General features: G+C 34.5%; 1 protein-coding gene across 4 annotated transcripts in view; it reads left to right on the forward strand.

The window, feature by feature from the left end:
- The window catches only part of LOC106877552 (uncharacterized), a 67,369-nt gene that overhangs the window by 48,164 nt on the left and 6,230 nt on the right, over positions 1-12,975 (forward strand). For 2 of the 4 annotated variants that reach the window (XM_052975161.1, XM_014926486.2), the window contains exon 3: positions 1,812-7,363. The exons of the other annotated variants lie outside the window; for them this stretch is intronic. In XM_052975161.1, coding sequence (XP_052831121.1) covers positions 1,812-2,596 — 785 coding nt within the window. In that variant the 3' untranslated portion in view covers positions 2,597-7,363. Of the gene's footprint in view, positions 1-1,811; positions 7,364-12,975 lie in introns of those variants that run through there. 4 annotated transcript variants of the gene reach the window in all.

A 12,975-nucleotide genomic window follows, 5' to 3' on the forward strand; every position in this document is an offset into this window, starting at 1 on the left:
GATAAGCTGGTAATTCATTAAGCAGTGTTGACCAATAGAGGCCTTCTTGAGTTTCTCTCAAAACCCATTACTCTTCTCTTGATATCTAATAAGATGGGTTTGTTCTATGAACCCACAAAACTTTAAGTCACATGGAGCTAAATCAAACTATTATTAAATAATTTGATAGGGAACACCTATCAAATGTGTTGAGTGCCACTTTCTTTCATATATATATATATATATATATATATATATCATCATCATCGTTGTCATCGTTTAACGTCCTCTTTCCATGCTGGTATGGGTTGGACAGTTTGACTGAGGACTGGTGAACTAGCAGGCAGTACTGGCATCGACCATGTTTGAATGGTGCTTTTTACATGCCACTGGCATGGGAGCCAGTGAGGTGGCAAAAACAAAGACAGGTGTATAAACAATAAGCAGGTGTATTAGTTTGATGCTCGGGAAGGTGAGAAAATCTTTTGTTTAGAGCCTATGCTCTTCAACAGAAAGGAACACAAGGAAATAAGGGTCTGTATATAACCATCTGTTATTTCTTCTGTTAACTTTTTGTTCTTGGTTGAAGTTTTCCTCGTTTAAGAAAAACCAAATCAAATCTTCTTTTGCTGGATTTTTCAGTTTGTTTAAGAGCCTTTTAGATCTGATGTAGTGATTTTCTTTTGCTTTTTGGGGACAAATTGACTTTTCCTCATCATACAAGACTTGTATCTGATGTCTTCATGGACAACATTTATCGCTATTCCTTCTGACACATGGTGATCTTTTGCAAATGACCTCATGGACTTTCTGGGATTGTAATCAAATGGTCTGTTGAATTTGCTGGATAAATTCAGGTCATCTGATGATTTCAGAGCATTTAGAATGCTTTCTATGCTTTGATACTGGTGATATGTTTCCATCTTTAATCTCCAACTCCTTACAAACTTTGTAGATGAAAGATCTGGTAACTTTTTAAAAATCGAGATATTTCTAAATCGTTATGCTCAGCTTTTATAACCACAATAACAGAATGCCTCTTCATTTCTTGAATAAGCTGAGGGTCTGCCATTTATTATTTTCTGAAGCAAAGATTATACAGCGTTAGCAAAAAATGCAGCAATGACCCAAAAAAGAAATGTCCTCAATACCTTATGCACCCTACACACACACACACACACACACACACATATATATATGGGTGTGTTCATTGACCTCTCTCTCAACAATGCTCCAGATGTAATAGTGCAATGTGTGGGTGTGTGGTATGTTGGTATGAAGTAACATCATATATGTCATAGAAAATATGGTTCTTGGTTCACTACTCCTAGGAAGAGAGAATGCCTTTGATAATAGGGGTCTTCTTGAAATGAGTGTAACTCTTACCCAGCCTTGTATTAACCACTCTATCCAGTCCTTATTCTTCAGAATGTTATCCCTCTGGAACTCCCTCCTCATTGCACTTTAAGAACATCATCAACCATATTGGTGTCACTGACCTTGTGAAGGCCTTGGCAAAGCCCCCTTTTCAAGATCAAACCAATTAATAAATCAAAAGTCCTTATCTCTATTTAGTTTTTAATTGTTGTTCAATGTTGTTTTCTTCCAAAAGTTTCTCAGCACAATTAATATCCTAACATCTGTTTCGAATGCATCATGATATGGCTTCTACTCTTTAAAAAGACACTGGGTTTTATTTCTGCATGTGTTTGTGGTTTTGCTCAAGCATGGCCATTTTTCACCATGTAAAAAATAAAAACAATATTTTCCTCATTAGTTGATTACTTTGTCTTTCCTGATATTTGTGTTTCTTCTTTTTTAAATCTTTCTAGGTATCTACACGTCCACCATGTCAAATGTATCTAATGAGTTTATGACTGGAGTCACTCCAGCTCGATGGACCTTTGGTATCTGGGGAGTAATCTACTTCTGGATGGCTGCCTGGATCATCTACTGCCATGCTGCTATCTTCATTAAATGGGACGGTGATTACTTGTATAAAAACGATGTATTTGCACCTGGCATCTTTTTTGTCCTTTATAGCATCAACCTGATTCTCAACTTCACTTGGCTCATTCTCTTCGACAGAAAGCTCATTGTTGCTTCTTTCTTTGTTCTCCTTGCATTGGCAATCACTGCCGTTGCATGCTTATGCATAGCCATGTACGCGTTTAAGAAGGGAATGCAAAACATTGCCCAATCTGAATTCAAGCTCCACTTCTGGCTCATCCAGATCCTAATGTTCAACGGCATTGCCTGTTACGCTACATGGCTGACCATAGCCACTAACCTAAACCTCAACATTGCTCTGACATATGCATGGAATTTTAATGGAGACACAGTGATTCTTATCGTCCTGCTTTTTATTGGTGCAACAATTATTTCAGCAGACATGATTATCTTTGAGAAACATACTCTTTACATTATCACACCTTATTTGGTTCTGGTGGTTGCCCTCTATGGCGTTGTTGATGAACATGTTGATATAGAGGACTTGTCTCGTATTGGTATATTCATGATAGTTGTACTGGCCCTCTTCTGTGGTGGTCTTCTCTATAAAATTGTTGCAACTATTTGGAGACACTTCCGATGTCAACGGCCTGCAGCACTAATCTAGAACAGCTTCCTCCAAGTCTTTGTCTCTCACCCATTTCTTTGCTTGCACTATTTTTCAATCCTATAAAAACTCCTGATAACCAAGATGGTATTTTATTTGGGCTTTCTCCTCCATTCTTAGCTTCTTCTGTCTTGCTCAGTTGTTTCATTTTCCATCAGTAAAGCTTTGTCATTTTAATCTCATCAAAAATATACAAAAAAAAAATTAATTTTTCTAATTAGTAATTACTTTATTTAGTGGCATATAAGACACTTACTTCCCCTCAAAATTGTCTCAGAATATCCTCCAGGGTCCTATATGTAATGTTGGGCCTACATGCTTTAATACACTAAATGTTTTTTCTCTCACTATGTGCTGTCGAAATTGGGGATGCATTTAAGATGGCCAAGTGTCTTTTATGCCAACAAATACGGTACCTTATTATTCCATTTATTTCGGAGTTTTGGGAGTATTTTTCGGTTTTTCTGCTTCAAAGACAAGTTGCTTCATTTCTTCCATTATGGAATATTAAGTGCAAATTGTTAAAATTTATAGATTTGCACTTTGTATTTTCTGAAACCTTGCAACTTTCACGTCTTTCTTCGTTTGTCGCTTCAATCAATTTCACAATCTTGTTAATTAATTGTCCTTCACCTTGACATAATAATGGCTTTGCTCTCGTTAACTCTTGTCTCAATTCTGACACAAATTACACACACTAAATTACTGAAATGTCTTTAACTCAAGTTAAAAGTGTGTGTGTCTGTGTGTGTGAAGGCATGTGGCCTAGTAGTTAGGGAGTTGCACTCACGATAGCTAGATTGTGGTTTCAATTCCTGGACTAGGTGGTACATTGTGTTTTTGAATGAGCAATTCATCTCATATTTCTCTGGTTCACTCAGGCGTAAATGAGTTACCCTGCAAAGGGCCAGCCTCCCAATCAGGCGGAATGTTGGCCTCTTCACCTAGCTTGTGGGGTAGCAGCATCTGAAAGCTAAAACAATGCAAAGTGCACTGTGACCAGCGATGTGGAACAACATCTGATAGTCTGGTTGATCACCATGATATATGTATATATATATATATATATATACATATATATATATAATGTTTGTTTTTATGTCAAGAGATATATAAAAACCATTTAAGATTAAACTGAAGAATTGTTTAATACTTTATAGTTGAGTAAATGTTTATTAAATTTTTACAAAGGAAAGGATTCACCTCTATCAGACTGTCTGACAAAGGTGAGGAAACCAAAACTTCAAAGTTACTGTTAACCTTTCCCTGGTAAAAGTTACACACACACACACACATAAATATTGTGTCATTGTCGACCAATTGATTTTATGTTGTATTGTTATTGCATAGTGCCAGATGCACAATTTGAAAAATAAAAAACTGGATGGTCACAGTTGGAACCGCTTTCATTGTAGGTATGTTTAATCAGGGTTGACTTGGTGCTATATACAACTTTTTTATCTCATCCATCATCTCCCGTCTTTACAGCATCTTTACAGCATCTCCCTCATCATAACGTCCATTTAAAGCCAGTGAAAGAGGCAACCACCATTCTGCAAATGGTTCTGGTTTTATTTGAAATTATTTTAATTCTTAACATTGTTATCATTGGGCTTGTGGTGTTCAAATCTTACCATGGTTGATTTTGTTTTTCAACTTTCCAGGGTCAATAAAATAAACACCTGTCTGTCATGTACTGATTTCAGTTTAGCCAACCATGCCCTTCCCTTACAAATTTGTATCATTGTATTCCTACAATTATTATCAGCAACTTTTATTTTTTTAAAGTCAGTTTTTTCTCATAACTTTTCCTTTCGCTCAAAGTCATCTATTTTCATGTATTGATCTATTGATCTTTTCAAAATTACTCAAGCTGAAGGGAGTTCCTTTTAATCCTTTCCAATATGATTCTCAAACAATAAAGATGGAACATGTAACTAGAAATCAGGAAATTCTTTAACCCATTCCTAAAAAAAGACACCGTCCAATTTGTTTTTGAGCTAATTTTGAAAGCAATAAAGTATTTGGAAGGAATTGATCAAACAAAATTACGATATTCGCTGGTGTATAAGACACACTCTCATGTAAGATGCATTTCTGTTTTACAAATATATTTTGTGGAGAAAAACAAATGTTTCATCGCACACTTATTTGAAGACATTTTAGGCTGGGGGGGGGGGCAATGCATGTTTCTGTGCAAGTAGATACAATACTGTGACAGTATACAGCAATAAAGTTTGAAACTATAAATAAACTGTTACATATAAGTATTGTATTTCAAATTTATCTTGCTTTAGTTCAAAACTGATTGTGATGTTTTGTGTTACAACAATCTGCCACCAGGGTGCTGAACCACTGCTATGATTTTGGTGTCATCCACTCATTGCAAAATCCTGACAGGCATATGAAAGGTTAACGAAACATTCCTTTCATCTTTCTTGGGGAATTTTCACTTAAATAATAACAAAAAGAAACTTTCTTAAATGTAATGCAGTCCTTAAATAAGACATATATCAGGTGTGGGTTATGTATGAGTTGATGTAACCAGTTGACAGGGGCAGTTTTTTAATAAATTTAGAAATAAAAAGAAACATGTCTTATACACTGGCAAATACCATAACATTTGTTTATCAAGCTGGTTTTTGGAACATAACGTAATGGGGTAAAGTTCTGATGTAAAACTGTTAGAATATAAATATTTAAATTAAAGGGTCTCGAATTACAGAACAATTAATTTAAACTCATCAGAACTAGTAACATTCTTTCAAAAACCTGAAGGTCGTGTCAGACAGGATGGACTCCATTTATTTCGTTATAGAAATCTTGGCTATTTTGTTCTGTTATCCTCTCTTGTTTTTTTCATATCTTTTTATATTCTTTTAAAGTTGTAACTTTAAATATATTTTTATATTTTCTTTGTATTTTATAAATTCTCATGTTGATTGTTCTGTAACTACATGTGTACGTGAACCTGCACTAGTTTACATACCTACTATCTACTTATATATATATCTATCTATATATTACATTACATTTATGTATATGTGTATATTAATTTATCACATTTTCTTCTGTGTACCTGACTCCCTTCTCTCTCTCTCTCTCTCTCTCTCTCTCTCTCTATTTTATATATGGATGTTTCTTAATATCCATTACACAATAATGTAAGATTAAGATGTATGCTTTATTAATTCAGTTTTATTTCATCACCAAAATATCCATGTTGCCTTAAACCAATCTAAATGGACATATAAAATTCATAAGGTCTATTTCTTCTTGTGGCTGCTATCAATACAATTATTTATTTTTAATTATTAACCATGACATAACTGAAATCTCTCACATTTCCAGCACATGCATCCCTTTCTTGTACATCACACCACCTTTACATATTTTGTACAACATATAAAAATAACCTCCACTTTTTCTTTTTTCTTCCTTTATTTGGCTTTTTGTGCCTTGGGTTTTGTCTTACTAAATTCTTTGTATCTGCTCCCCGCTTTTTTTTTCTACTTGGTAACACTATGCCTTCTGCAATCAGGCATCAAATACCACAACATTAAAACTTCTCTATTTTGTCAGAAGAATAACTAAGACAATTTGCAATCTCATCTCAAACATGAGAGACTGGAATATAAAAGGCTTGAAAAGTATTCGACTTTGCATTTGTAAACTCTATTTGTGCATTTGTATGTATGCACATACATATCTACATGTGTATGTATACACACACACACACACACACACACACACACACATTGGCTCATTGGATCCTGTTAAACTGTCCAACCCATGCCAGCATAGAAAATGGGTATTAATTGATGACACACACACACAACCACAGAACAGACTGCATATTTGATTATCTTTATTCTTAGGGGTTTTTTTCTTGAAAATAATATTGAATATGTTATTATTCTCAAAAGAAAGAAAAATTTACTTTCTACGACAGCTTTTGATAGAGACTTTGTGCTAATACAATAAAACGTCTCTGATCTTTTATTCCAGACAAACAACCATCAACTTAGGTCTATACAGTTTAACATCTCTGTCATCTCAAGCATTGCTGTCAGGTATAAAGGGAGGGAAAGACACCACAAGGCATTTTGCTCAATCTTCTAACATGGAAGACAGATAGAGTTGCCATGTAAATGACATGAAATATTTGCAGCACAGTTGCAAAGTGTTGTAAAAACTAAATTTAAATTGATTGTTTTTCTTTCTCATAAACGTAGTCAATTATGTCTCCCATGCTGTGAGATGTCTGTGTGTGTATGTGCACACACATATATATACATACATATTTTTACATACATACCATCTAAAAACAGGCGTTAAAGGATGATGATGGTGTGTATATATATATATATATATATATATATGTATGTATGTGTGTGTGTATGTATAAATATATACACACACACACATTATCCAGTTTACCTTCTCCATTTTCTTTTCCCATTTCTTTCTCTTCTTGTCTATCCTTCCTTCTTTTCAGAAGAAGAGTGAATACTCGAAACATAAAAGACATGCTCTTCTTTTTTTGCCAGTTCTTTATTGTCAACCTAATACACTCTTTTTTTTTGCCCCCTTTTTTTTTTTAACTCTATTGTATTTTTTGCACCATACACACACACACACACACACACACACACACACACACACACACACACACACACACAGACACGAGCTTTTTGTAAAACTACAAATCTATATTTGTATTTCTACTTTGGTTTGGCAATAAATATTCTGATGCACAGACGATGATATTGTAGTTGTGTTTTCACTTTGATACCCCTGTGGCAAATAAAAGAAAATTATATTAATTACTTTTACTCATTCATTCCATTTTTACATTCTGAATTCAAATGCTACCAAGGTTGACTTTGCCTTTCATCCTTTCAGGGTCAATAAAATAAGTACCAGTTATGCACTGGGGGTTGATGCAGTCAACTAACCACTCCCCCTAAACTTGCTGGCCTTTGAAACAATTATTATTATTATTATTATTATTATTATTATTATTATTAATATTATTATTATTATTATTATTAATATTATTATTATTATTAATATTATTATTATTATTATTATTATCAACATGGTGAGGTAGCAGAATCGTTAGCACACCAGGCCAAATGCTTAGCAGTATTTTGTCCATTTTTACATTCTAAGGTCAAATTTCGTCAAAGTTGACTTTGCCTTTCATCCTTTTGATGTCAACGGAATCAACTTACCTCCTCTCTCAAAATTTCAGGCCTTGTGCCTATAGTAGAAAAGATTATTATTATTGCTATTATTCGTGATCTGAGTAATACATGAAGAGAGTTTTTCTTGAACCAGGGACTTAGGTATATCTTGGAGCACAAATGTGCAGAGAAGAGTTCAAGGTTAACAAAGGAGTTCATGAGTAAAGAAATGTCTAAGGTTAACACAGCATGTCCAACATTAACAAATATTCTGTGTTCTAATGCCCTAACAATGTTTACAGATCTTCGTACTGCTATTTTCAGGAACACGCCTATGTCCACCTTAGAGGGAATTTATCAATGCCCTTACAGAAATAGTTATGTATCACTCCCATTTAACTAATTACCTATATGCTCATTAGACACAAATTAACAGCTAGGTTGGTGTCATTGAGTTTCTTTCAACTTCCGTCACATTATAATCACTTTTATATTTCCCTTTGTCAAAAATTGATAGACTTACAGCCTATGGTGAGGAGTTTTGGAACCATGTGCAATGTTATTGAGAGGTGCCAGAATCTTTGAGCAGGAAGGACATCTTCTAAGGATGATTCTATGTGTGGATGGCTTTCTACATTAACAAATGATGATGACATTGTGAAAGTGTTTGTGGGGAACCATGAAAATCATGACTTATTATCCATGAAGTTTCCCAAGAAGCAGGCATTTGTACAAGTCCATGGCACATAAGTTTAAAAGAAATATTGCAGATGCCTTATGTCACTGCTAAGTCTGTGCTGTGTCCGATGACAAACGAAAAAGAGAACTGAGTCACATTTGAGTGCTGAGGAAAATTTTCTGTTGAATTTCTTAAATAAGTAATTAAACATGGCTGCATGGAAGTGTGGCAATAATGACGGAATGGTGAGGCAGCCATTATAGCAAACTGGATCATCATCACTGTAATCAAAGAAGAATAAAGCATACCAAAGTCGCTCAAGTGTGAAGGTGATGTTGGTCTTTTAATTAATAGAAAGTCATTGTTCATCATGTGTTTGCTCCATGGAATCAGGGAATCAATAAAGCAAGGTGCAAGGAATTTCTTTATTCCACAGGTTTTTGACAGCAAAGAATGACATGGAGTGCCAGCACTAGCATCACCTCACTCAAGAGGTCAGGGTCAGGGTCAAGGTCAGGGTTAGGGTCAGGGCACAACATAGACACACACACACACTTCTGTACATATTGGAGGCAGACTGGGGATTCACTAGTCTGAACATTCTGTTGCTTTAAAGTACCTTTTTATCATTAATAGGGTTATGATAATGAGCAGAGATGTTGAATTCCATGTGAGCCTGTTGTCTTCACAATTTCTTCAAGGATATACACATGCCCGTATATATATATATATATATATATATATATATATATATATATATATATATATATGTATATATATATAGTAAATCCAAAAAAGAACAAACACAAAAAAAAACAACAGCATGAGGACATGGTACATGTAAAGTATTAGCAGACGCTCAGGGAAGGAAAAAAAGATGGTTTAACATTTCAAGCAAACGCTCTTCTTCGGAAACAGAGGAAAGTCCAATAAAAAGGAAAACAGAGGAAGAAAATCAACAACGATTCACATGTGGTTACATATGCTTTTATAGGTGTATATATTGTATGTATATATATACATATACTAGCTGACGTACTCGGTAATTCCCAGGAAAGCAGAGCTTATCCCTTGGTTCAGTTCTCATAATTGTTTCACTAATCCAGTAACAACAATACAAAGCATGTAGCCCTTAAACAGTTTTTGTGCATTTACAGAGAATACCGAACTGTCTTATACAGGATCTTGTTTTTAGGGATTCGCAATAAGTTATGAAAACCCAAATTGTGAAGTCAGTTATGTAATAACATGAAATTAGTTACCTGATAGTAAGAATTCAAATAAAGTAGCCCTGAAAAGTGCTTTGATGCATTCCCAGAGTATATAGAACATAGGAGGAAATACTAAGGTATGCTAAAATTGTGAAGCATGTTACGTAATAACAGGATAATCAGATATGAGTTAATAATTCAAAGTAAATAACCCAGAAAAGGACTTTTGTGCGTTCCCAGAGAATATTATCCTCAGGGGCGCTAGTGTTGGTATATTCGTGAATAAGTCACTAACTGAAATAAGGGATCTATTGTTTAGAAAAATACTATTTATTTGTTTAAGGATTGTACTGAATAAATTGTGAAAATAGTATTAGTCCAAATACTAAGAAATGAGCATACTCATTTACCAAATAATTTAGGAAAATTGAGTTATTTCCATTGGCTATATATAAGGATCCCTACTAGGGGCGAATGGGTTATTTCTCTTGGCTTTAAAAATAAACATATTAGATATATATATAAGGATCCCTTCCAGGGGCCCTATTATCGATGTTTTTAAACAATCTGAGTATGCCACGTAGTTTCCAGACATGAATTCTAGTCATGTGTCAAGTTTCATCAAAATCGATAAAACGATGTAGGAGGAGTTAGCTAACAACTCCACAAACACCCCCACAGACAGAATTTCCCACATATGGAGTAGATATATACAGATACACACAAATTTCACTCAAAGGTATTGATCAATGTACAGCTGTAGTAGAAGACACCAGCAACACTCTGAAACGTAAAGTATAATTCCCAAATTAACTTCTTAACCACCAAGATATGCCTATACCTTTATTTCACATACAGGTGTGTGTGTGTGTGGAGAGAGTGGCTGATATGAGGAAGGGCATCCAACCATAGAAATAAAAAAACATAATGAAACCTAATTAAGATGTCGTCCTCAACCCAACTAGGAGGGCAGTAATTCTGAATAGAAATGAGATGGACATAACAACCTAGCCAACCCATTTGACGATAATATACAGATATTGTGGATGTGTACATACAATATATATAAACATATATGCATGTGTGTGTGTGTGTGTGTGATTTATTTATTCATTTAAGAGTTCGCACTACGCTTATTTAGGAACCAGGTTGTCTTAAGTAACTGAGGAGGGCAGAGGGTCGAAATGATTGTAGTGTAAACCATTTGGATAAAAAAAAAGAAAAGGAACTAGTGTACACTTGCTTTTTTGTATTGAGTACTACATATGAACGTAATCAACTTCAATTGAACCAATTTCAGTGAAGTAAGACATGAAGTGTGTGTGTGTGTGTGTGTGTGTGTGTGTGTGTGTGTGTGTGAACTATTTGATAATATCGTATACTTTCTGTTGTCAGATAACTCTAACATACATCATCACTGAGTGTATATATATAACTACAACTTATAAATAAGTCCTGGCTGTGTAGAATAATAGGAGCTGCTGCTGCTGTCATTAAAGTGGTTATTGTTAAACACAGCGACATAAGTTACATAACAGCTTGTGAATAATACTCGTTATGTAAACGTTTAACTTTGATCTTACATAACAAACTGTTTCACTCGAATGTTCTGTAACCATTTAAAGGGGTGGAGAGTCAGACAAAACCACCCTGTGGTATTTACTTTCACCTATCTCTGTCCCAAAGTTCAAATCCTGCCGAAGTCAACTATGCCTTTTCAGCTCTATTTACTTAAGCCCTTCGTGCTCCCTATGGGGGCACACACAGAGAGGCCATCGACTTTTTCCAACCGCTCTCAATTCTGGGTCGTCTTTTCAATCCCTGTTTTTTCGCTCTACTTCTGTATTATCCTACCGCCAGTTATTTTTAGGATTTCCTCTCTTCATCACCCTTGCAGATTCTTGACCGGGGCCTGACGTGTAAATAATGGTTCCTTGATGGAAGCCCTTCCCATCTTTCACAAATCTTGTTAGTTTTCAGTTATCCATTTACAGTGACTAGGGACCACTTTCGGAATAGCTGCCCCTATAAATTGCAATTTCTCCAGTTTGGCCAGGATTTTTCCAGATGAAATTTTTTTAATACACATTTTAAAATTAAAACAAAACAAAAAAAATATTATTTGGCAATCCTTCGGTATTGGTCTATAGAGTATCAGTATGAGGAGACATTATTCACCGTCCTTTTCAGCCTCGCCTCTGTGATTCGGAAAAGGTTGAGGACGAATGACGTCTACCATTACCGAAGGATTACACATATTTTCGTTTGAAGCATCACATTTTTGCCTTTTCACAATATCTTTCATCATTTTATTGTTGCATTCCACATTCTCAAATATTTGCAATTCGAATTAAAATGAAATTTTTAAAATTCCTACCTCTTCCTACTCTGATCATACATTTCGTAATTAAAATGAATTTTTTTTTTCGTTAATTTTGTTTTCTTTTTCTTTTTTTTATACTTTTGCCATTCCCTCCACAAGTGACCCTCCACATCGATCTTATTTAGGTCAAACTAAAGCGTTTGACTCATAAACAATATAGAAAGACCTTGGTGGGTGCATACAGACATACAGTTTTCATTTTGTTTCATTTTGTAGGTATTCGTGTAAGCGCCCACCAGTTTCTTTTTACATTAAATTACTTCTATAATCGTAATCTTCTCTACCAGGAAAGTAATTGTGAAAATCTCATTAAAAAACATTCATTTTTCAGAAAGTTACGAGGAAGGAAAATCGGTGGAGAAGGTCACTTGTGTTGGAAGGCCAAGCTTTTTCTCAATACGGCATAAAAACTGAATTGAGAGAATTAAAAGAAGAATATAATAACACTTACCTTATTTAGTTGACATAATTCTCATCAAATTTCATTTCATAAATCGTTTTTTCATCTTTCACAAAAGACAACAGTTTTTATAGTCAAGAGATATTTTAGGGGTCTCATTATGCTTTTCTTCAATTAAAAAAATATTCTTTTCTACATTTAAAATGACTGAAATTTTTGATACTTCTTTCAAAATATTATTTTGTTTCGTTTTCTTTTTTTTGGCGATAAAAGTCCTTCTTTTGTAATTCAGGAAAGATACAATGGCGCGGGGGGAGGGGCGGTGTAAATATTTAACTTACTTTTTGTTTTGTTTTGTCTTTCTAAGTAATTCGAATTCCAAAAGTTTCAGAATGTAGAATAAATATAATAAAATGGCGAGAAATAAATTAAAATGTATTTTTAAAAAAACAAACTATAATAATGATTGTTGTTCTGAAGGGTTACGATAAGGTGGTGGTGGTGGTTGGGGGGGGGG

Source organism: Octopus bimaculoides, chromosome 20 (genome assembly GCF_001194135.2).
Source record: "Octopus bimaculoides isolate UCB-OBI-ISO-001 chromosome 20, ASM119413v2, whole genome shotgun sequence".
Lineage (NCBI taxonomy): Eukaryota > Metazoa > Mollusca > Cephalopoda > Octopoda > Octopodidae > Octopus > Octopus bimaculoides.